Source organism: Polypterus senegalus, chromosome 17, assembly GCF_016835505.1.
Source record: "Polypterus senegalus isolate Bchr_013 chromosome 17, ASM1683550v1, whole genome shotgun sequence".
Taxonomy (NCBI): domain Eukaryota; kingdom Metazoa; phylum Chordata; class Cladistia; order Polypteriformes; family Polypteridae; genus Polypterus; species Polypterus senegalus.
In genome coordinates this window covers 81570492-81597384 of record NC_053170.1, presented here as the reverse complement: position 1 = coordinate 81597384, position 26893 = coordinate 81570492, and the positions used below count along the sequence as shown (strand labels likewise).

Genomic DNA, 26893 nt, shown 5'->3' with positions numbered 1-26893 from the left:
TGACCCATTTTGCAATGAAGAGCAGCAGTTCATGCTTTAGATTTTGTTTCATTCATGGACGTGTCAAGTTGTACATTGACTGATTACAGTCTGCTGCAGATTTTGAGGCCAAATGTTAGAGAGTTAATAGTAGCATTATCCATATTTTGCTCTTAAATGATAAGCCAACAATGTTGTACTTCTGTGATATTTAAATTTGCTCACAATAAGATTACAAATATCGGCAATTTTTAATGAGGTCTGGCTAATACTATACAATGGCAAATGATTTTTTATTTTTTTTTAAAAACACAAGTCCTTGGAAAAATTAAGGTGGAAAAAAACCTAACACTGTGCATGCCGCATAATGCATATATCAGTTATGCACAGAAAGTACAAAATGCATGTGTTTTTTACAAAAATATTATGTAGCTACTTCCACAATAATTAGCATACAGTACATCATAAACAGTATATTACAGCATCAAGTGATGAACTTTTTGAATTGAAAACCTGCCTCACCTCCTCATTCCTAGGTCAAGAGTTCACTTTTCAATACAAAAAGTTACACATGTGCAGCTTTAGTTTCCTGTTTATGATATGCACTGAGTATTCCAGAAATATGTATCTAACAATATCTTAGCAAAAATGCACGTTTTCCATGTTTTGAGCATAAGATTGAATAACTAACATGTGGATTATGTAACAAGAGAAACGTGAGATTTGTTTTTCCTTTTACTACATGGATTTATTCCACATCGTTTACAGGTGCAACATTCGTCACTACTGGCTTTCATTATATCAAATTTTCTCTCCATTCAGCATGTTAAGTAATATATAAAAAATATAATTTATGGGTTGGAGTATTCCAATAATAAAAAATATAGTGCAGTGAAATTTCAAAGATCTGTTAACCTATGAATTCAGAATTGGCTCTAGGTATTTCCCAGATGTGAATCTCTTACTTACCAGCTGTAGTTGGTAGAGTTGATTCAGGAGGGTCATGTGCTGAGGGTTCATTGGTGAAGTTAAAAGTGCAGGGTTGAGACCAATGTTTTTTGCTGCAAACTGCAAGAGCTGTGCTTGAACCTGAAAAGGAAAAAAAAAACAAAGCTTCAAAGAGAAGCTAACTTCCTTTATTTCAGACCAACTATTTGTATAGACACTTCTGCTGTTTTAAATAAATGTAACTAACATTAAAGAATAAAGCAACATCCTTTTCTCCAGTGAATTAGTAAGAAACACCACTTGCTTAATGCCATTATAAGCATTGTCTTTAATCTTGCACCATACTGCACAATTATGGATAGAAGACTGTGATCTCATACCTGAGGGGAAAGAAACTGAGGCACTTGTGCACGAAGACTAGGCTGCGAGGAATTTAGAGGCGGCACAGAAGTTGGAGGTGCTGGAGTCTGCTGTTGCGGCATGGCCCGGGTCTGGGGTGTGCTGCTACTGCCGAACATACCGCTCTGCATCTGTCCAAAAAGTTAAGATCAGAAATGTAATAGGAAAAACAGTCAGGGTGTGATAGCAATAGTGAAAGAAAGCAGATTCTGGTTAAATACATTAATATAACTGCTACAATAGCTTCACTGTATTAATGTACCTGTCTATTTGAGTTCAAGTTTTGCACAGCTAGTCCCGATGAGACCCCACCCAGTGACTGGCTGGGGAGGGCACTGCTAGAGAGGGAGAGCTTCAGATTTGGAGAAGGCAAAAATGGTGAGCTTGGGGTGTCTTCCCCTAGGCTGCCATCCTGTAAAGAGGAATGAAAGAAGTGGTAAACTTAGGATGAAAAATATAAAACCACCAAGGAATGCCAATTATGTACAAACTATACTGAAATTGCAGGAGAACGTGTTCATTTGTTAAAAACTCTTGAAATAAACTGTTACTCCACAACACCAGTCTGACAGAAAAATCTAATTTTCATTATTGTTGGATATGTGTAAGCAGATTAAAGAAACTTAGGTCTAGTCATTTTTGTGATTCTATGAGGTGTATGGACATTAAAAATATGAAGCGTCTAAACATACAAGGTGTTGCAACCGTAGAAAACTGAAAATGTTGCTGGGTTTAGAAAGTCAGATTAGCCTTCATGCAAAACACGAAACACTATTAATAATATTAAAAAATGGATCAAATGGTTCTGGTCAGATATGACCTGGATATAGTTAGTGTGTCAATGAGTGTATTCCAGATCAAGACTCTCCTTTTCAAGTGTTAATATAAACTCAATTGATCTGATGCATTATCATTTGATTTATCTTAGATGACCGTGTAAAATTTCTACCAAGTTGCCCTATGGCATGTCCTGTAAATACCCAAAATTAACAGGTATATCATAAACTGGGCACATTTATATGCAGCTTCAAAAGCTTTTTCTATATAACTGTATGTTTTCTTTTTGTACCTTGTATTTTGTATTTACTTTTTGTAAAAAGAATGTATTTTCCAAATCCATATAAAATTACAGCAAAATAGGTTTCTTACTGGGTACAGGTAAAATTTGATAATACTAGATAAACAAGGGCCAAGTTTCATTTTTTTCACTGAAGTTAGTGCACTGTTATGCAGCTATCTTGAAATGCGAACATAGTAAATGGGCAAAAGTGTGTGCGCGGAGTCTTCAGGCTTGATCTGAGTTGATGTGAATCAGGTCACAGCATGAAAATAACTTATGCTCCAGAAGCATTTGATCCAGATACAGCATGGAGCAAGTACAAATAATGTAATTCAAAACATAATTTATGTGTTTTGTAGATAAGGAAATTATTGCTACTTTGATTTACTCATATGATTGCATGTGTTTGACAAATCTGCCAGATGTCCCATTCATTGTCTAGCCTGGCAATAAGCAGTGAATACTGGGATGCATAACTTTAATGTGGTTTGTCCTAAACATAATACTATTAAGTGGGTGAATCAGGGAAGTAATGCTGTACAACTGTATAACATATTACTTAAAGACTTAAAATAAACATCAAAACATGACTGCAAATTCAACTTTTGCTTTCATAATTTCATCTCCATTATTTAAATCAGCTTATGTCACCTCAGGATACTTAAGATGTCCAGTAATTCAAAGCAACCTGGATAGTATTAATGTACTTGCTTTGCAGTCGATATGAATATGCAGCACATATGCTTTTATGTAATTGTGTACGCTGGTACTGGTACAATAAAGTGACTGGACAGGCATTGACTTGAACACCTCATGAAATAACATTACACCGTTAGAAGTAAGGTAGCAGAGTATTGGACTCTAAGCTTACAATAACACTAAATGTGTAAAGTATATGAAGAATTAGCTGGAATGTGGCCAGGAAAATTCTGTAAGGTTCATCCATATTTACAACACTACAAATATATTTTATAATGAAACAACTTGCCTAAGGGCGGCATGGTGGCGCAGTGGTAGCACTGCTGCCTCGCAGTAAGGAGACCTGGGTTCGCTTCCCGGGTCCTCCCTGCATAGAGTTTGAATGTTCTCCCTGTGTCTGTGTAGGTTTCCTCCAGGTGCTCCAATTTCCTCCCATAGTCCTAAGACATGCATGTTAGGTGCACTGGTGATCCTAAATTGTCCCTGGTGTGTGCCCTACGGTGGGCTGGTGCCCTGCCCGGGGTTTGTTCCTGCCTTGCGCCCTGTGCAGGCTGGGAATGGCTCCACCAGACCCCGTGACCCTGTGTTGTGATATAGCAGGTTGGAAAATGACTGACTGACAACTTTCTTAACAAAAAATGATGTAAGAATCTTCACAATGCAGGGATAAATAATATTATAAAGGAGGTGTCACAGAGTTGCAAGGTGAAAAAAATGTACACGGACCAAGAATTTACGTTCTACCTGAAGCACTACCTTATCTATAAAAGGGGCACGTTCTGAGGAAGACTCTTTGGAGATTGCAGTGGGACGGCAGCCAAGAGTTTTGGGGGCCAGGCCATTGTACTCGGAAATTTCCATTCCCCGCTTATCCATTTCAGTCTTCTTTTCCAACAGAGTGCCTGGTGGAAAGTGCATGAAAGCAGACATAAGCAAAAATAATAGTGGTACAGAAGATTAGAATAACAGAGATTTAGACACCCAACCTTAAGGAAGGGAGTGTGTTAGAATTCTTACAGAACATTAAGCTCTCAGGGTTTCTGCTTTTGTACATTACTTACTCATTGCCTGATCAAGATTCATGTTGTTGCTTTTTAAAGCTTCCTCAGCAGGTTCTCTCTGTAGATGAATTAAGAGTTTTTATCAGTATAGTACTCTTACTTTAATGTAACTGACATAACACTTGCTTGTGTATTTCTGATATAAATCACTGTAAAAGCAAATTACTTTTAGTCATGGTTACAATTTTCTTATTAGTATCTAAGGACATTTGCTTAGAAGCTAACAAGAATTAGCATTATAGCTAAGCAGTAAGCAAAAGTGCAAATCTGAAAGGCTAGCAAAGAATATAATTCTTACTCACCGGGAAGCCCATGTCAGTGAGTTGTTTGATCAAGCGACTCACTAACCAAGCATCATCCTGTTTGCAGGAGGCTTTCAAAGACTACAGCAAAAAAAAAAAAAAGAAGTAACCATATTACAGCTTTGAGTGGGACTACATACAGAGCAACATACAGCAGAAAAGCAGAGTGTGACAAGGATCTTTTGTCTTGTGTGACTGTAATATTGAACACCAGAATGGCCAGATCTTAAATTGCTTAATTAGGGTGAAACAGATGAAGGATGATCATCAAAAATAGATGAGCACAAAAAAAGATGGGTGGGTTTAGCTGAACCAGGAAAAATCCCATATTCTTTCACGTCACATATTTGTTATTGAGACCAATGCAAGGTGCATCATCTTGACTTGACTTTCTAACTACAGTAAACCCTCTCGTTTATCGCGGTTAATCTGTTCCAGACTCTGCTGCGATAAATGAATTTCCGCGAAGTAGGATTCTTTATTTATAAATTGAATATTTTTGCAGTTAGATCATAGAAAACCTGTTTACGACCTTCTAAATACATTTTCTAACATTATTAGAGCCCTCTAGACATGAAATAACACCCTTTAGTCAAAAGTTTAAACTGTGCTCCATGACAAGACAGAGATGACAGTTCCGTCTCACAATTAAAAGAATGCAAACATATCTTCCTCTTCAAAGGAGTGCACGTCGGGGCAGAGAATGTCAGAGAGAGAGAGAGAGAGAGAAAAGCAAACAATCATAGGGCTGTTTGGGCTTTCAAGTATGCGAAGCACCTCAAGGGAAGCATATCGTATATCATTGAGGAGTTTTATTTAATATGTAATACGTGCTCTGATTGGGTAGCTTCTCAGCCATCTGCCAATAGCGTCCCTTGTATGAAATCAACTGGGCAAAGCAACTGAGGAAGCATGTACCATAAATTAAAAGACCCATTGTCCGCAGAAATCCGCGAACCAGCGAAAAATCTGTGATATACATTTATATATGCTTACATTTAAAATCCGCAATAGAGTGAAGCTGCAAAAGTCGAACCGCGATATATCGAGGGATCACTGTACTTACTTTTTGTTGGCCTGTTTTAGGTCCAGTTCCCCAAGAGTTACAGGAGGAGTTGCTCTCCTGAGAGGCAGTGCTGTTCCAAATGTCACCCTCCTCCTGATCCCACTGGCCAGCAGAGACACTAAGCTCTTCTGGAGCACTTCCCCACCCATCTTGCATAGATTTGGAGGCTAAAAACAAAAGCAACAAAGACTGTTACTGCTTTGGTAATTATTCATGATGTTCATGTGCCATAAAAGACGATATCATATTGATGTTTAGTAAACCTTGGCTAATCCAGAAATATTGTAATATGCAGTAATGTAATCAACATGCAAAACAACTATGTAAAACAGTGCAGCAGTAGGATGTACTGGTATGGTCATACAGCAGTGAAGCTTTGAACACACTAATGCAGGGATGCTGCATATGGAATTGTTCTCTTTTAGTATGCCCCGTTTGGTGTTACGTCTGATATGACTGCATAGATATCTGGGATGTAAATGTGGGATTCCGGCTTTTAAAGAGGATTTTCTCTAATGTGAAGGGGCTAATGTGAATTGCATTTCATGTCTGTTTGTATGCACTATAAATATAAAAACTGGAAGTGGAGGATACAGGACTTTGACTTTCTGATCAACTTATAAACTACGGCATCAGGAATACCCCTTTGCCTCTAGGATATAGCACTGAGGGAATTTATTCTGCACTAAATTACATGAGATAGCAGTGAGCATTTGTGCTGTACCTGCAATACCATACATTAGGCAGGCAGTTAATAGTGGTTAATGCTTCAGAGTTCAAAAACTGAGGTAGTGCGTTCAAATCTTTCTACTGACACTAACCATGGGCAAGTCATTTCATTTGCCTGTCCTCCAATTGGAAAACTCAGAGAAATGTAACCAATTGTATCTCTCAAATGTTATAAGTTGCCATGGAAAAAGGCATCAATCAAACAAAAATACCTGTCCATGATGCTCTTCAGGCAAGAGGTGCACATCAGAAGATAAAAAAGGGCAATCCATTACATCTTTTAAACCAGAGAAACTGTTTAATTTAATTTGGAATTCACTTGCACCATTTACAGTAGGGACTTTCTGAACTATGTATACATCATCACGGCTGTTTGGAGTATCATTATATGCATTCATGTCTTACACATTTATTATTGTAATGGCTGTTTGTAAGCTGCATATACTTTGGCATGTGTAATAGATTTGGCTTATTTTGAGTGGGCTTAGGTATTAACCTTCTTTTACTCATCGTTTATTTTTAAAGTGTTTCTTGTCATCCCTCAAACTTGAGGTTTATCACAGATACCTGATAACTAAAAACTGTCAATTAAGTACCACTGAACATATCACCAAAAAAGAAGCATTTGGTATCCAAAAGGAAGTCTAGTAGCAACATTTACAGAAGCTGGAGACAATAAAAGTCTACCTTAAACTTTTCATCAAGATTTAATTACCGTCTTTGCTAAGCAAAAAAGGACTTATTACAATGTGCATCATTCGGACCAATCTCACTTTTGAATAATGATGTTAAGATACCCTCCAAAGTCCTAGCTAGAAGGATGAAAGTGCTTTCTTCGGTAATGTCACAAAGACCACTAGATTTATTAAAGGAATACACTTGGCTTCTAGTCTTTGGCCCCTGTTTAATGTAATATATTCACCCGCAAAGTCTAACACCCCAGAGATGACATTACCGTTGGATGCAGAAAAACATTTTATATAGTTGAATGGAACTACCTTTTCACTATGTTGGAGAAATCTGGGTTTGGCCTGAACATTGTGCATGGATCAACCTACTTAATACCAGTCCAGAAGCTTCAGTTTGTATTAACAACATTAATTCAGACTACTTCAGACAAGAACGTTGTACTAGACAAGGATGTCACTTGTCACTACTGCTTTTTGCAATTGCCATTGAGCCACTGGCAGTTCACTGTCAAAATGCTTATGAGAAAAAGGGGATCATTAGAGAAGGGCTTTAACAGAAAATTTCTCTATATGCAGATGATATGGTACTGTATATATCCAATCCACAAAATATTGTACCTGCAGTCCTAACAGCACTAGCAGAGTTTCAAAAGATTTCTGGTCTCATAATTAATTTGAACAAAAGTATGCTCTTTCCAGTGAATTCCCAAGCACACAGTATTAGATTGGACACCTTTCCTTTTATCATTGCAGATCACCATAAAAACTTAGGGGTAAACATCACAAATAAACACAGTTTTGCTGTCTGCATGGAAAAAATTAAATAAGACTTGCATAGATGGTCTACCCTCCATCTCACTTTAGCTGGAAGGATTAATATTGTCAAGATGAACATCCTTCCTAAGCTTCTTTTTCTATTCCAAAACATTCTAATATACATCAATAAATCATTTTTAAGGAATTAGATTCAATCATAACCTCATTTATTTGGAATTCAAAACATCCACGTATCCAAAGGGCAACCCTACAAAGACCTAAGGCAGAAGGTGGCATGGCTCTACCTAACTTTCACTTTTATTACTGGGTGGCAAATATACAAGCTATAAAAAACCTGGACATTGACACAAATAGAAGAACAGACACAGGCTTGGTACGCAATAGAAATAAAATCCTACAGTACTTGTCTTCTTTATATTCCTTGCTTTGTACCCCAACAAGTACAAGTTGTCGCCAGTATACTAACAACCCAATTGTGCTTCACTCACTCTGAATATGGAACCAATGTAGGAAGTATTTTAAGGTAGAGAAGCTTTTATCTGTGGCACCTCTGCACGAGAACCACCTTTTTCCACCTTCTCAAATGTAAGAAAATTTTAATGTCTGGAAAACATTCGGGATTAAATCACTAACAAATCTATACATAGACAACGTCTTCACATCCTACACTCCAAATTTAACTTATTACCTTCAAATTAGAAACTTTGTTAAACAGAACTTGCCCAATTTTCCTTACTTCCCACCTACCTCTATTCCAGAAAAAATATTGATCAGTCTTGAGGACTCGGACAGCACTTCCATAATATATGAAAATATTTTAAAATCCCTCCCTTTCAAATATCCCAGAGTACAGTGGGAAAAGAATCTCTCACTCAGTATCTCAGAAAAGGAGTTGAAGGTAGCAATGCACAGAATTCACTCAAGCTCCTTATGTGCAAAGCATACAATTATTCAACTTAAAATTTGTCACACACGTGCAACTAGGAAGACGCTGTATGGACCAAGCAAAAGTAATTCCAGGCCAGGGGGTAGCGGGGTGCACTAAAACTTCTCCTGGTATCTCTACAGACCAGCCGCGGGAAAACCTGTCTGATTTAAAACGGATGACGTCACTTCCGCTTCTGGCGCCCAGAAGAACATCACTTCCGGTTCCGGCGCCTAGAAGATGATCACGTCCGGCACCTACTCTGACTACTGAAGAACAACACTTCCGGTTCCCTTACATTACTTCCTGTGCTATCCCTTAAAACCGCCATTTTGACAAACCATCATCAGTTCTGTTTTGGACTCTGTATAGAGAACATCTCTGTATTCAACAAGAGCCTTTTGCAGCCAGGAATGATATACGGGTGGCTGCCCCAAACCTTTTTAAATGTGTCGAGTCTATTCATTTTACAAATTATATATCAAGCGCATCCGTCTCGTTTAAAAATTGTCCAAAATGTTTCCAGGGCAAGATCCAACTGCGAACGTTGCAATCAAGTTCCAGCCTCATGGCTCATATGTTTCGGGTGTGAACCAAATTAACATAATTTTGGACCAAAATCTTTAAATGCCTTTCAGGCAGTCTTGGTGTCATAATCGCTCCTAATCCACAAACAGCTGTGTTTGGTGGACTTCCAGATGGGCTTAAAGTGGAGAAGGACAAAATGTAATTGCCTTTACTTTATTACTGGCGCGTAGACTTATCTTGCTCAACTGGAAGAACCCACAACTTTTAAGTCAGTGGGTAACTGATGTTATAGTGCATCTGGAAAGTATTCACAGCACATCACTTTTTCCACATTTTGTTATGTTACAGCCTTGTTCCAAAATGGATTAAATTCATTTTTTTCCTCAGAATTCTACACACAACACCCCATTGTGACAATGTGAAAAAAGTTTACTTGAGTTTTTTTGCAAATTTATTAAAAAATAAAAAACTGAGAAATCACATGTACATAAGTATTCACAGCCTTTGCTCAATACTTTGTCGATGCACCTTTGGCAGCAATTACAGCCTCAAGTATTTTTGAATATGATGCCACAAGCTTGGCACACCTATTCTTGGCCAGTTTTGCCCATTCCTCTTTGCAGCACCTCTCAAGCTCCATCAGATTGGATGGGAAGCGTTGGTGCACAGCCAATCTAAAATCTCTCCAGAGATGTTCAATCAGATTCAAGTCTGGGCTCTGGCTGGGCCACTCAGGGACATTCACAGAGTTGTCCTGAAGCCACTCCTTTGATATCTTGGCTGTGTGCTTAGGGTCGTTGTTCTGCTGAAAGATGAACCGTCGACACAGTCTGAGGTCAAGAGCGCTCTGGAGCAGGTTTTCATCCAGGATGTCTCTGTACATTGCTGCAGTCATCTTTCCCTTTATCCTGAGTAGTCTCCCAGTTCCTGCCGCTGAAAAACATCCCCACAGCATGATGCTGCCACTACCTTGCTTCACTGTAGGGATGGTATTGGCCTGGTGATGATCGGTGTCTGGTTTCCTCCAAACGTGACACCTGGCATTCACACCAAAGAGTTAAATCTTTGTCTCATCAGACCAGAGAATTTTGTTTCTCATGGTCTGAGAGTCCTTCAGGTGCCTTCTGTCTGGCCACTCTACCATACAGGCCTGATTGGTGCATTGCTGCAGAGATAATTGTCCTTCTGGAAGGTTCTCCTCTCTCCACAGAGGACCTCTGACAGAGTGACCATCGGGTTCTTGGTCACCTCCCTGACTAAGGCCCTCCTTCCCCGATTGCTCAGTTTAGATGGCCGACCAGCTCTAGGAAGAGTCCTGGTGGTTTCAAACTTCTTCCACTTACGGATGATGGAGGCCACTGTGCTCATTAGGACCTTCAAAGCAGCAGAAAATTTTATGTAACCTTCCCCACATTTGTGCCTCGAGACAATCCTGTCTCGGAGGTCTACAGACAGTTCCTTTGACTTCATGCTTGGTTTGTGCTCTGACATGAACTGTCAACTGTGGGGCCTTATATAGACAGGTGTGTGCCTTTCCAAATCATGTCCAAACAACTGAATTTACCACAGGTGGACTCCAATTAAGCTGCAGAAACATCTCAAGGATGATCAGGGGAAACAGGATGTACCTGAACTCAATTTTCAGCTTCATGGCAAAGGCTGTGAATACTTATGTACATGTGCTTTCTCAATTTTTTTATTTTTAATAAATTTGCAAAAACCTCAAGTAAACTTTTTTCACGTTGTCATCATTGTTGTGTATAGAATTCTGAGAAAAAAATGAATTTAATCCATTTTGGAATAAGGCTGTAACATAACAAAATGTGGAAAAAGTGATGCGCTGTGAATACTTTCCGGATGCACTGTATGTATTATTTGAAACTGGAAAAAATCATATTCTTAATTAAAGGATCTATGCAAAACTTTTCCAAAACTTGGCAGGATCTAATCAATAACATTTTAGAATAAGCATTTAAATTGAGGAAGCAGATTCTCTTCCCTCTTTTTTATTCTATTTATTTTTATTCATGTATTTACAGTATTTACATATTTTTGCTATTATTAAAGTTTTACTCTGCTGGCCTAGCCCTCTTTCTCATGGGTGGGGGTTGATTTGTTTTGAACCGTTATGTTAAACTTGACTTGCTTGCATGGAATGTTATTTGATTTTAATAAAATCAATAAAATGTTAAAAAAAAAAAAAGTCTAATTGTGAAATATCCCATTTCATTTTACATTTAGACTTTCACTGCAGTGCCACCTGAGCTGAAAGGAGGGAGCGTTACACAAAATAAAAGTATATATACCTACATGAGCCTACATTAGGAAACTGAACACATGGACGAGGTGTCAAAAAGTAGAAGAGAGAAACATGTATTTTCTTGTCATTTAAGTTGTGCAAGAGAGCAAATAAATTACTAGACATGCCAGCAGGTTAATAGCAGCTACTTCTCAACTTTTTTTTTCTATTGTGATTTTCAGATGACAATGTTAACTAACTACATTTTGTGCTAAATTACCTGGCTTACAGGGTGCTGATCCTGATGGGATGTTCACTCTGCCATATGGCCCTGAAGGATCAGGAGAGTTGTCACCCCAGCCCCCACAACCACCAGGAGGTTTTCCCCAAGCTGAGGTCCCATTATCCACTGCAGGTGCAGGAGAAGCAGGCTCCCCCCATGAGGGCTCAGGTTTTGAGTGGATGCTGGGTAAATCTCCCCACCCTGTTGAAATATTGATTAAAAAAATATACTATCAATCAAGTTCTGAAAAAGAAGTAATAGGCTATATAACATTGTAAGTCAAGTACAGTATATAGGGAGAAACCCAAGAGATCCAACTTATGAAACTAATTAAGAGTACAATTAACTAACTGAGTTGGGACCAAGTTGGGCATCTGGCAACAATGGTATGTGTTTAAAAATATACAGAAATAACTACAAACAATGGAAGTTAGCCTAATTGACAGCAATCTATAAAACCAATGTCTGCAATTGCTATGCTATGCTATATTACCTCCTCAAAATTAAAAATATTTTCAAGCAGACACAAAAAAAAAAAAAATCAGAAATTGTCACGTTCATAAATTAGACAAATCTAACACAGTGGCTGATCATGAAGAAAAGAAATGTTTTAAACACTTACCTGGCCTATTCTGAGGGGCACTTGGTGGATGGAGAGACACTTGATCAACTGTGGTGTTGCCATGGTGCAGGCTGTGGCTTTGAGTGTGGCTGTTAGTGACAGCAGTACTCTTGTTATTGCTGCTGCAAGGTGCGGGGGTGCTCTGAATCACAGGTGTATTTCTGTCCCACATATTGACAGTCTTTTTGTAGGTGCTTGGGTCACCCCAAGCTGAGGTACCATCATCAATTTCCATTTTTCGACGAACTGATGGTGGGGATGGTTCCTCCCATCCAGTTGGCTCTGCTCCTGGTTCTAACTTACTTCCCCCACTTGCCCCTCCTGTTATCTCTCCTCCCCATCCTGTTCCACTTTGTTTCACTGAGCCAGCGCCACCCCAGGATCCCACATTGTTATTAGTTACATTTCCACTGTCCTGTGGCTTACTGCTCCAGTTCTGTACTGACTGACTAGGCCTCTGAGCCTCAGCCCAGCCTGCCCCCACTCCCTGCAGTTGTTTTCCCCAACCAGAGCCACGAGAATGCTCCTTCCAGCCATTTTCTGATTCCCATGAAGGAGTTCCTGGCCCATTCTTCTTACTCTCCCCTGGTTCCCCCCATTCCCCACCATTGCCACTGCTAACACTTGAAGTCCAGGCTTGGTTGGCTTTCTGACCCTCTCCCCAAGTTTGAGGTTTGGGTTTGGAAGGATGGTCATCCCAGTTAGGAGTTTTCTCCTCAGGGCTCCAAGACATTCCACCTTTAGGAGCAGGGCCATTAGAGCTGCCTGATGAAGGATCACCCCAGCCTCCAGGTCCATTGGGGGCTTTCTTGTTAACCGTTTCCCCCCAGCTTGAAACAGGCTGGCTGGAAGCTGATGTGGCCATTGCTGGAGCAGAGCTTCCCCAGCCTGAAATTACTGAGGTATTGGAACTGGACCCTTCACCTTTACCACCTGAGTTTGACAATTGAGCAGCACATGGATTAGTGTTAGGTGCACTAGCCTGTGGTGGAGAAGTAGACAAGGATGATGACGTCCCCCAGGCCTCGGTCCCATTATCATTTTTGCGATCAGATTGTGGTAGTTCTTCAATCTCCCAAACAGTGTGCTGCCGGACTGGGGTCTGTCCCCACCCAGTATTGCACAGTACCCTAGGGTCAAGGTCTTGCCTAGGCAAAACTGATACATCATCCTTCTCAGCAGACCTTTCCCTACACTGGGATCTGCCTTCAAGGCTGTCACTACTACCTTCACTCGCAGGAGCATTAGGTGTGTGCATCCAAGAACTAGACTGCTCCTGTGGGAGGGCAGGTAAAGAATTCCAACCTTTGCTTTCAGAAGAATGCTTATCCCAGTCCCCATTACCAGAGCTAACTGTCCGACCCCAGGCATTAGTTCCATTTCCTCCTCCACCTGCTGCCCTTCCCCAAGCAGTCAAAAGACCAGAACTGGCAGGAGGCCCTGAATCCCAAGCTGAATCCTTGGGACTGGAAGATCCATTATCTCCATTTCCCCAGACTGAATTGCCTTCCCCGTTGACTTGCTGGGTCCCAGATGATTGCTGAACAAGGGATCCCATGGTCACAGAGACAGATCCCCAGCTAGGCAGGCCATGGATAGGGCTAAGTGGCTGCTGCTTAGTGTTATTTGGTCCATCAGTGTTAAGGTTCTGAGGTTCAATGCTAAAAGACACATTTGTGGACTGGGATGACCTTTGCTCTGTAGTATCTGACTGAAGCAAGCTACCCCATGCATTGCTGCCACTGCTCCCACCAGAGTTTCCATTGGGGCTATTCATACTACCAACTACTTGGGCTTGAGGGGTATGCACTGGGCTACAGACTGTAGGAGGAGGAACAGTGCTATTACTAGAGCCCATGCCACTCCCTTCATGCCCCAATACAGGCCAGGCAGCTGGATTGGCATTAGGGTTTAAATTTAAATTAAAATTGGAGCTCCAACAAGGCTGTCCTCTTCCTGCTACTGAGATGTTCTCCGTTTTGTCCTCACTGCCATGTACAGAGGGGCAGTGGGTAGGTCCAGAGGCCCAGCCCCGGCTAGAACCACCCTGACTTGAAGCCATACTAGTGGAGTGGTTGCCGTTGGATTTAGTATTGGGGTGGTGGGCCAAAAAGTGACCTTGCTGCCCACCCCCCGATGCCATGTTCATACTGTTGCTTATGTCTGTGGCACAGTCAGTATCAGCGATGCATTCTTGGAGAACGTGACTGTCACTGCCGGAAATGGACGGCCATGCCTCCGTGTCACTCTGGTCAATTATCACTTGATCCCAGCTGCTGCTATTGGTTTCACTCTGGCTGGTGGTCTGCTGTCCCCAACAGGAATTCTCATACTGCACTCCGTGGACACACGGCTGTTGCAGCACTGCAACACAAAGCAAAAAAAAAACAACTTTTATGCATCATGCTTTTTGGGTGAACAAATTACCATCATAGAGTAAAGACCAATTCCCATATCCTCTACAAGTAACATTTTGTAACTTCAATGAAGAGCATTACCTGAACATAACCTAAAATCTATTAGTAAAACCTACTGCTATATTATAACATAACATTCTCACGCCAGTACGAATCTATTTTTATACATCTATGGTGATATTCATTTGGAACTACTCATACTGATTAAAGTAAGTTAATGAAATTATTATCAGAAAACACCAGTAATTTTTGTTTCTATGAATTTACTATATTATTCAATTAGTGGCCATTTTATTAGGTACAGGCAGTAACACACTGTGCCTCCAGAAAAGTATTAATTACTTGAGACATAGGTTTAACAAGTTTCTAGGAATTTCCATCAATGAAGACTTGACAGCATCACAAAGTTCTAGAAAATTTTTGAACCACACATTTATGCAGCAGATATATAGAAGGATAGATATTCTCTTCCAATTCATCCAAAAATACTCTATTAGATTGAGATTAGGGGACTGTGCAGGCCACTGCAAAAAAAAGTCACTATCGTATTTGGATATAACCTTTGGTAATGAATTTGAAAAAGGGTACACTGAGGACAATTAAGGATACACACATTGGGCACAAATTCTTAAGCAGGCTGTGGAACTGAAATGATGATTAGTTAAGAATATTGTTACCCTTCAACCATCAGGTTAAACTACTGAGACAAGGCAGGACTAATTTACAGATTTATGCTGTTTACATCAAATTATAATGGTATCATCTATATGTCACAGCAAAGAAGAGGATCTGTCAGAACTGGACACATTTTTTGAGTTTTTGATCAGTGAGTTTTGGTGATTGTGTGTGCTGTATTCTCATTTTCCTGCTCTTAGCTAACAGGATTGGTCTCTTGCTGCTGTAAGCCATCTTGATCATGGCACAAAGTGTTATGTGCTCACAAAAATACTTTTGTACACCATTGTTTTTGTTTATCTCAAAATTCTTTTTAAACTCTAAAAAAACATTATATTTGAAAATTCCAGAAGGGCTTCTGTTTCTGAGATGCTGGGACCAACTTGTATGGTGCAAGAACTATGCCAAGATCAAAGTCACTTAGATAGAGGCATTTTGCCCAGTCTAATGCTTGGTTGAACTACAACTAAATCTCTTATGTATTCATGGTACAAAGGTACGGAGTTACAGCCTGTTTTTTGTTAAGAGAAGGTGTGCCTAATAAAGTGGCAAAGATGCAAGTGGATTCTAAGAGAAAGGATCAAAAAATGATGCCAAAAAAATCATACTATTATTCTTTTAAATACAACAACAAAGGGGAGTGGCACTGAGAACAGGGGTCTGTTATACTGCTGACGAAAGCAGATAAGGAATCGGAAGGTTGCCAGTTCAAATCCCGTAAATGCCAAAAGGGACTCTGCTCTGTTGGGCCCTTGAGCAAGGCCCTTAACCTGAAATTGCGGAGTGCCTTGAGTAGTAGTGAGAAAAGTGCTATATAAATGAAAATAATAATTATTATTATTATTACATGGGGCAGGGGGTGTACTAAACATTCCCAGAATCGGTCAATAGCACAGATGTAGGCTTTAGTTATTGAATGTACTGCTAGGTATTGCACACCTACATTATTGTTAATCAGTCTGCTAAGTGGCATCGTGCTCAGTTCACTGAGTGTAAACTTCTGATGTTTATTCTACAATTGGGCGAGTGACTTCAGTATTTTTTTTTCCTTTAAAAAAAAAATGAACAGATCTGTTAATAGTTTGTTCCCAATGAATAAACTTTTAATCAGCAACATTATACTGAAGTACCGTGGTATCTGCGATAAAGTATCAGGAAAAAAATGTCCAAAGGACTGCCGCAATCAACACTGGATGGTCCACCATGACAATGCAAGAAATAAAGGAACAATGATATGCTACCATGGAAGAAATCCAGAGGTATAAAAGAATATGGGGGAGGCCCTAGACATGTAACAAAACATGAGTACAGCAAATGTATTTAGAAATGGAAAAAGCAATTAGACATGGGCTTTGCATTTTAAGGGGAGTATATTGGGTGAGTAAATTGGAATTAGTGCCATGGGTTGCCCCTCACATGCAAGAGATGTTATAACAGCACATAACTAGTATTCATAATACAAACAAACAATCATAAAATGCAGCTCAACCTTTAGGTTATTTTAAGGAGGAAAAGTTGCTCTATAGTGAGATTACTCCATGCACACAAACAAAACTGTTCTGTTACCGAAAACAAGAATGATGAACCTAACAATAATAAGAAATACGGAGAAAAAATAAAGTGGATACCCTGCTGGCAAATGACAAAGATAAACTTAACATTATTTTCTCTGGCACAGTTATGCAATATTTAGTAGAGTCTCGTTTATCCTACCTTCGCTTATCTGACATCCCACCGCAAAAAAACACATCAATTGGCAACAAGAACTGCAAGTTGCAAGCATGAACGTAGTCTATTTTTTGTTGCTCCCGACTCTACCACAGCTAATTATGGTGGAACCCCGGTTTGCGAGCGTAATTCGTTCTGGATAAGTGCTCGCAGTCTAAAGCACTGGTATATCAATGTGAATTTCCCCGTAAAAAATAATGGAAACTCAGATGATTCGTTCCACAACCCAAAACTATTCATATAAAAAAACTCTTGTGGCATTCCACCCAACGGGATGACATGCGGAAGAGCGCCCCAAAGCAATCGCAGTCTCCCAGCACTGTAGCAGTTCGATGTAAAAGGGAATCCAAAAAGATCGCAGACATGTTATAAGCGCCTGCCGTCGATGGGTGATACAAGGAACAAGGAACATTATAAATGCGCAGGGCACAGTATTAGTGTGGCCACGACCCTGCCTGACTGCTGTGTCTGTGCATAGGAGAGTGGCATATCTCACTACAATAAATAACTGCGCTGTTCCTGTTTCAAGCTGAATAAAGCTTGTGTTGCTAAGTACTGAGGTTCAGCTTCATGTTTTCGGGTGCAAGACAGGGACTTGCACGTCATCGCACAAACACACACACGCAGTCACAATGCTGTTGTAAACAGTATACGCTCGTACGGATGTTGACTATATGAGTGACGGTGTTAAGGCTCTAGAAACTGCAATTAAATACATTGAGCAACAAGAAGAAGCTACAGGAATCGACATAATGATGCTGCAAAGATGGCAAGACTTGGCAGCGAAGAAACGGCACTTGTCAGGAAAGCAGACTAAGATCAAAAATGTCTTTAAATCACCACAGGACTGTACTTTTTAAGTACAGTACATACTGTATTTAACTTCAGACAATTCTGTAACTGTAAGCTTATTTTTTCAGTTAAATTTTTCTGTTTTGTTGTAAAACATGATTATTAGGTTTGTAATGTGTAAAATTATAATATAGTTTGATGTTTAATTAATCCCATTAATCTGACAGTTTCGCTTATCCAACATTCTGCCGGCCCGTTTATGTCGGATAAGCGAGACTCTACTGTACATCTGAAATGCAAACAATCCAATTTTATACCACTCCTTAACCAAAGAAAACTACCATTAAACATCTGGGTAATGGTATACTTGATGATGTAATAGAAAGTAAACCGTGACCTCTGTAGAACAAGCCTTTGTGTTCCCATTTAATTAAAAAATGGACATTATGTAATATATTAGCACTTCCATGGTTTTGCTAAAGCAGAATTACATCAGAATGATTTTCCAAACTTGCCTTACCTGAGTGCTGTTTATTGGGACTTGGATGCAATATGCTGTTGGTGGAGGAAGAAGCAGAGATGTCCCCTGTTGGGCCCGTGACCACAGACAGGGTCCCAGTTGGCAGTGGTTGCCCTCTCTTCAATAGCTGCTTATGTTCGTGCTGGCGAAAACGTGGGGGAACCTCTCGGGGAGGGAAGCGTGGAGAAGCCAGCTGCTGCTGTTGGACAGTGGCAGGAGGACGTTTGCCATTGCCGCTGTTGTTAATGCTGGAAACAGAAGAACTTGCACTAGTATTGGCAGGGTGGAGATTGCTGGGGTTTAGTTTGGCAGAATCAGGAGCTGTGATAATTTAAAGAGAGACAGACAAAAAGAAATTTAAGAGTTATCCTCTCATTAATACAGTATGTGAACATTCAATGAGATTGGGGAAATACAACTGGAAAGCGCTTGCTGTGTCCACCTGCATTTTGACATGACAAGACTCAAATTCTTTTATTGTAGCTTTTCTCTTTCTTAACAATTTTAAGAGTATTTTATTATCTTCAGCTAATCACCAGAGTTTATGTCTAAACTTATTTTGTAGTTTAAGGATGAATGCCATCCACCTCTCTTGGTAAATATAGACATAAATTCAACTTCCAATGTTCCCGTATTGCTAATTAAAGTGGGATACTCTTTAGGCATACATACTGCAAATCAAAAAGCAGCAGATTCTGATCCGCAACTATGGGGTTTATAAATATCATTCTGTGTTATAAAACTAAACATATTTGCTGGAAATAACACACAAACTAAGAAAACATGAAATTAATGTTATTTTCAAACTCTTCAATTACTCCACAAAAGTAAAATGCTGCTCAGTCACCCAACCAAATAATTTTAACAATGGTTTCTAAAAAGTCACACATTAAGGGAGTACTGCATTAACACTAGAATCCCTGAAGTCTACGAAAAAAGTCGTAATGTCGGGGCACCTTATATTCCTTTGCACCTCCTCATCAGCATCTTGGTCTTGCAAATGTGTCGATTGGCACTGGCAGCAGGCAGTCTGCTCACTCAACCCCCACCAGAGACACCTGAAGTCAACTCAGATGCTGAAGTCTATCTGGCAATGAGGTGTTTGGAATTGTATAGGGTAAATAATATATTGTTATTTGGGATACTAGGTGGCATCGCTCGCCAACCCCCCAGCCTGCGCTACGCACCAGCCACCTCACATCTCTGCCGCTCGTGTATGTGGATTTCACTTTCACCACACAACAAATCTTAATTCTCACAGATACGCCTCTTTATTGTGAAAAAAATACTACTTTTCCCTGATGGCAACACGAATTAGATGATCTACAAGTCTCTGACTTAATTTAAATTCGAACAATATATTCAATCTCTTTTTACTGTTCTGTTATTTCACCGAGTAATAATTTCCATTTGTTTGCGCAAATGCGATCTTTATTATCATTTTTCGAGACTTTTGAATTTTAGTACTTTCATTATCTCTAACCTGCGCAGCATATTTATCGCGCCAACGTTTTGGAACCTCTTTACGACATTCTACTTTGTCATTTACTCTTTGTCTTTTATTTCCAGCCCCGGGCGTGGTTAAATCTCTTGGCACAAAGCCCAAATATCAGATAACATATCCGTTTGGCTGATGCAGAGGTAAGAACTGTTGTCTCATAACCAAGAGGTTGCGAGTTCAAGTCTGGGTTATTCCCATTTTGAGTAGTGGGCTGCTGTTATTATTACTATTGTATAATAAAAACATACATTTGATTTCAGTCTGTAACACCTGGAGTAAATTTTACTACCTGTAAAAGATATTGCTGAAAGGATATGAACAGACACAAACACCTGTGAATCATGTCTGTCTGGTACAGTATCTCATTATCACTTGAATTTTTTCTTATTCAGTTTTATTCTTGAATAAAAGCACACTTGTTTCGTTACACCGTTGCGAAAATGGTTATTTTATATTCCAGTAACCACTTGAATGACATCAAATCTGTCTTGACTTCTCTAGCGTATGCACACACACACACACACCTCTCTATACATGAAAATGTCATTATTAGAAAGCGCTATGACATTTGAACATGGTGTTTTTTTTTCTCCATCTTGCCCAAACTCCACATTATGATGCATAGTACTACGAATGCAGACAGACTTCTTTTTGGGTGCAAAAAGTCAGCATGGCACCAGTGATTGTTTTTCGTTTTACAAGAATGAGAACTAAAATTAAGGCAAACAGAGAGACTAAAGCTAAATAAAAGTAAAAATTAGTTATATGTGAACGACCTAAGACGAGAACAAAAACTGAGTAAAAATTAAAAAAAACAGCAATAACATTTTTGTTCAATCCAATTCAGTCGCCCTGAGCGTTCAGTTACGTTGCACTGTTCACTATGCGATGATCTTGTACCTTGAGCTTACTATAGTCACGTGGTGCAACTTCTGTAAAGGACCGTTGTTTATTTGTTGAGCACATTTGGCTTGTCGGGATGAAGCAGTAAGCACTTGTTGCTAATGGCGAGTTTTGCACAGATGTTTACGGGTAGAAAGCAAGAAAGTAACTTGTGGAAATACTTTAGTTACAGCGCAGATGATAATAAAAGCAAATGTAGCGTGCGAGAAGAAGAAAAGAGTCTCGGAGATTCAGTGCAGGACCAACTATTGGGGAAGGCATGAAAAGTTTATATATATATATATATATATATATATATATATATATAAATAATATAAAAAAAACTAATAATGATAACATAAAATAAATTTGCCCACTGGTCTGTGCTATAAATTTGTTTTCTCTATGATTCCAATCTTTATCTTTTTTAGCATTAAAATAGCTGAATTTGCACATTTCCTGTATGGTAGCGACGAGTGGGGCCTCACCTCAGACTGCACTATCCCTCACAGACTGGGTTGATGCATGCAATTGGCGCATGCCTGTTGCTGCCTCTCTGTGTGTCGCCAATATAATGTTTGCAAGCACGTTTATTATACACCCTGGATTTCCTCAGTCTGGCTAATATCTTTAATGAATGTGTGTGACATATTTGGTCTTGCTGATCTGACATAAAACCGCATTGAAAAGGCACAAGGTAAGGCAGACAGTACCGTGCCGCACTGGAGGGGCCGGATGTGAACTCGTTGCTGCTGTTCTTCTCCGCAGAGGTGCCAATAAGTTAGCGATATCAGAAAGTCAAGTGCAGTGCAGCGGTCCATTTATTTTTATTTTTTCTTCCAACTTCAAAATGGAAGATTAAGACTTTTAAAACTAAAGGAAAACAAAGAGGACTTTTACAAGAAAGTGACGAGATTTTCGTGGAGAAGGATAGGCTCATAGGCTTCATTTACAAATAAAGGTAACACCATAAACGGTTTTCAATTGTATAAAAATTAGGATCAGACTAAGAGAAAAAAAAAAAAACCAATCCAATATTTAAAAGCTAAATTTTGACCTTAAATAAAATATTCACTTGCTTTAGTCGTTATCCTTTTGTTGAACAGTCTGCATTAAAATTGATTAAAGCATAAGAATTAAAATCTTTTAAAAACTAAATATTTCAATTAAGGTCAAAATTTAAATCCGTTTGTTCTGGACAACCTGCAAAACTGGACAATTTTCCTAAAATACTACCAAAAGAGCACCAAAAGTTTAGAGAACTGAGTGATTTACTGTCTGAGATTGAGGCTGCAAAACAAGTTTTTTTTTTTACCAGGGCTTTTCTACTTGGATACTGCTAGAGGTGTTAACCTAATACAGTAATCCCTCGCTATATTGCACTTTGACTTTCGCGGTTTCGCTCTATCGCGGATTTTACATGAAAGCATAACTAAATATATAACACGGATTTTTCTGCTGCTTCGCGGGTTCTGCGGACAATGTGTCTTTTTACTTCCTGTACATGCTTCCTCAGTTGGTTTGCCCAGTTGATTTCATACAAGGGACGCTATTGGCGGATGACTGAGAAGCTAACCAATCAGAGCACGCAGTTAAGTTCCTGCTTGCTGAATGCAGTGTTAAACAGTAAGTCTCGTCTAGCTCATTCAGCATCAACGTGTTTCGCTGTGTAAAGAGTTGTGCTCTTTTGTGTTTATCTTTGTGCATAGTCAAGCCCTTCATTATGGCTCCAAAACGATCTGCTACTGCTTCAGGGGCCGTGCCCAAGCAAAGCGGAAGATGTTAATGATTGCCGAAAGGTACACGCTTTTGGATTTGTTGAAGGCTACGATTCTTTTTATTTAAAAGTAGGAAAGGAATATAAGATCTACGGCCGCAGTGTCCTTTTAACCAGGGTGCAAAACAAGTTGTAAGTGGATGTAATAAGGCAGTAGTCTGGATGGAATCTGCTTTAGGGATTTGCATTGAAGACTGCCAGAAGAAGAACAACGGCAGTGCTACACAATCGCCTGAAGTGGCTCCTTTAAGGGCTGTAACGCTCTCCTTTGTTGTGCAGTAAAATAAAAATCATTGTTATTGGACAAGTCATTGTGTCATTGTTGGTGAGTAACCATAATTAATTTTCTACTTACAGTACTTAGTACATGTACGTACGTTTAGTGTCACTGTACACACACATTTACTGTATACTATTTTTGTTGCATTGTACGTATTTATTGCTGGTGGCCTGTCTATCATAATGGCTCTAACATATGTGATATCGGAGACACTCAATATCTTTAAAATAATATTTAGGTTTTACTGTATATAAACAGTGTGTTTATATACATAACTAGCAAAATACCCGCGCTTCGCATCGGAGAATTAGTGTGTTAAAGAAGCAATGAAAAGAAAAGGAAACATTTTGAAAATAACGTAACATGATTGTCAATGTAATTGTTTTGTCACTGTTGTGAGTGATGAGTGTTGTTGTCATATACATACATATATATATATATATATATATCTACATATATACACATACATATGCATACACACATAAATACATACACACATACATACATACTCAAAAATATATATACACACAAATACATATATATATACATACACACACACATATATAAACATATATATATATATACATATACATACATATCTACATATATACACACACAGCTATTTCGTATCAGTGCAATACGCTGCTTGTTAAAACGGATGACTCCCGCTCTTACGTGCAAGTCTGCGTGGATATTATGAACTATCGTATTTGTTCAAGTTCTATTTAAATTTGAAATAGAAGGAATTTTTATTTAGTCGACAGAAATATCTTTGGTAGGAATGGTAAAAACAGACAGGAATATTATTCCTGAATAAATCAACTCAAACCTTAAACAACTTATAATATTTTGCTCTCCATAAAAATATATCCTGTCCAAATTATACAAGTTAGAAATAAAGTAAACGTTAAAAGAACAAACATTCAAATTTCTTTACTCTTATGTAATTTTATATAAAAAATAAACTTAGATTTTAAATATCCCAAAAGATTTTGCTCTCCATAAAAATATATCCTGTCAAAATTATACAAATTCAAATATGAACATGCTGCATAACAAAACCTGGAAATATAAATAAAATGTGTTCCTTTCAGCAATAACAAATCAAATCATTCAGTTGTCTTTGCTCATATGTCATCTGGACGCCTGGCATCTTTTTTTGGCAACAAGTTCGTTTCTGTTTGGTGTGAGGTTCTGTGTTGTGGAGATTCTCAGGATGGACTGCAGGTGCTCATCAGTGAGGCGACTCCTGTGTGCTGTTTTGTTAGTCTTTATCACTGAGAAGAGCTTCTCACACAGATATGTGCTACCAAACATGCACAAGGTTCGAGCCGCATGTAGACGGACTTTTTTTGTTCTTCAAAGTCACCAAAGCGTCGTGCAAACTCAGTGCGCAGTGCGCTCAGTTTATCAGCAAAGTGCTTATTTGGGAACACCGTAGTGACGATTTGGTTTAACATTACTTGGCAACAGGGAAAGTGGGGCAAGGTGCACTTGTGCATTTGTGTCTCCCATAAAAGCAGCTTCACTTGAAATCACTTTGTGATTGTGCACGGGTAAAAACGTCCGCTGAAGTGTCAGATTCTTATTTAATTATGCTGATTTCTGTATCTTCTGCATTGCATTCAGGTTACCCTGATGTTATGTCTCATAGTGCCGTCTTAGATTAAATTCTGTAATTACAGCCACATTAGCTCCACAAATGAGACACACGGGTTCAGTAAACATATACTCAGCCTCCCATTGGTTTTTAAAGGCTCTATTTTCAGAATCAACTTTTCTCTTCAGCATCGTGTGAGCTAGCTTCGCAATAACTTGCAGCATCATAAGGTAGACTTGATTAACGCGGTAAGTGTTCGGCAAGGCAGCTGAAGCGCTGCATTATGGGATCTGTAGTTTATTGTGTTACCAGCGCTTCATATACCGGGCTTTAATAACAATAATACAGTATATAAAATGATCTCGGGGCGGATATAATTACACGCCGGGCGGATGTGGCCCTGACCCTTGAGTTTGACACATATGGACTAAATAGAACTTGAAAAGATATATTTTTCAAATGTGATTGCGCAATTCAGATAGAGTTGACGCACTACAGCCTGCATGCCTCAATAAGTCATCCTCCCCTCGCTCTTACTTTTTAACCGTTCATCTAATGAATACACTGAGTATGGCTTTACCAAAACAATCATTGATGGCGAATAAAGTATCCATTATTCTAGTATGTAGATCGGGTTATATATATATATATACATATATATACATATACATATACATATATATATATATACACATATATACACATACACACATATACATATATATATATATATACACATATACATATATATATATATATACACATATATATATATATATATCTATATATATATATATATATATATATATATATATACATATATATATATATATATATATATATATATATATATATATATATATATATATATATATATATATATATATATATATATATATATATATATATATATATATACATATATATATATATATATATATATATACATATATATATATATATATATATACATATATATATACATATATATATATATATATATACATATATATATATATATATATATATATATATATATATATATATATATATATATATATATATATATATATATATATATATATATATATATATATATATATATATATATATATATATATATATATATATATATATATATATATATATATATATATATATATACATATATATATATATATATATATATATATATATATATATATATATATATATATATATATACATATATATATATATATATATATATATATACATATATATATATATATATATATATATATATATATATATATATATATATACATACATATACATATATATACATATACATATATATATATATATATATATATATACCCGCATCGAGCGAGAAGTAGTGTGTTAAAAAGCTAGAAAAAGGGAACATTTTAAAATAACGTAACATGACTGTCAATATACAGTATTTGTTTTGTGAGTGTTACTGAGTGTTGCTGTCATCAAGGATTTGATTATCATTATTTCTTTCAATCAGGTTCGATTTGTAGGATGTGTTGTGTTCAAGTTACATTCCGTGTTTGTCAATCGCTGTAAAGATGACAGGTTTCATTCATCAATTCGCTTCTTACTGCATCAATAAACAGCTCGCGCGTCTTCTTTATCTGAGACCTGACACACTGCATGCACGGGTTTTTTACACTGTCTTCCTTTAGCGGACATTGACTTTTCCAACGTGTGCTTTGTTTCCGCAGTAGCTGGATTTATGAATATGCTTGTAAGTATCAGACGCTTCATATTTTTGCTGCCTTTTCAATTGTGTAATTCGGTTTTGTTCAGCTCTCTTTGGAACTGTTGCTTTTATCTGTGCACGCGCCAGTTCACGTGAGCCACTCGCTGTACATGCATCGGGTTCCCAGCTGTGCTGGTGCCATCTCGTGCGATGTCCATGGCTGTATTTAATGTTACCTTAGTCCTTTCTCTCGCAGTTTCGCTGAGTTTGTGTCACCACCCTGACCATCTCATCTTCCTCTCCATAAGCACAGTCCTTCACCCGTGAATATTTAGTGGGAATTTGCTATTGGATTGCCGCTGACGGACGGCCTTATATGGGCAGGCACTAAATTACAAACGCCAGCGGCAGCCTGTCTATGAACTTAATTTAAAGTGTAGGTTTACATCGTGCTTTGTTTCCGAAGTAGCAGAACTCATAAATATGGTTGTATATGTCACTCGCTCGCTTCTTATTGTTTCGCTGCCTTCTCAATTATATAATGCATGTTTTTGAGGTCTTCCTGGTTTTCTATGTACTGCGTGATTACGTGAGAGGCGTGATGATGTCACACTAAACTCCCCCACGGGCGTTGAAGCTCATCTCCATTACAGTAAATGGAGAAAAACTGCTTCCAGTTATGACCATTACGCGTAGAATTTCGATAT

At 38.3% G+C, this 26893-nt stretch overlaps 1 protein-coding gene across 2 annotated transcripts in view; it reads right to left on the bottom strand.

Annotated features, from left to right (window-relative positions):
• Positions 1-26893, bottom strand: part of tnrc6c1 (trinucleotide repeat containing adaptor 6C1) — a 91042-nt gene that overhangs the window by 19515 nt on the left and 44634 nt on the right. For both annotated transcript variants that reach the window (XM_039740808.1, XM_039740809.1), the window contains exons 4-13: positions 18439-18759; positions 12307-14670; positions 11682-11885; positions 5515-5681; positions 4449-4529; positions 4147-4204; positions 3842-3987; positions 1589-1738; positions 1308-1457; positions 949-1068 (exon numbers count right to left, since the gene is read on the bottom strand). In XM_039740808.1, coding sequence (XP_039596742.1) covers positions 949-1068; positions 1308-1457; positions 1589-1738; positions 3842-3987; positions 4147-4204; positions 4449-4529; positions 5515-5681; positions 11682-11885; positions 12307-14670; positions 18439-18759 — 3761 coding nt within the window. The remainder of the gene's footprint in view (positions 1-948; positions 1069-1307; positions 1458-1588; positions 1739-3841; positions 3988-4146; positions 4205-4448; positions 4530-5514; positions 5682-11681; positions 11886-12306; positions 14671-18438; positions 18760-26893) is intronic.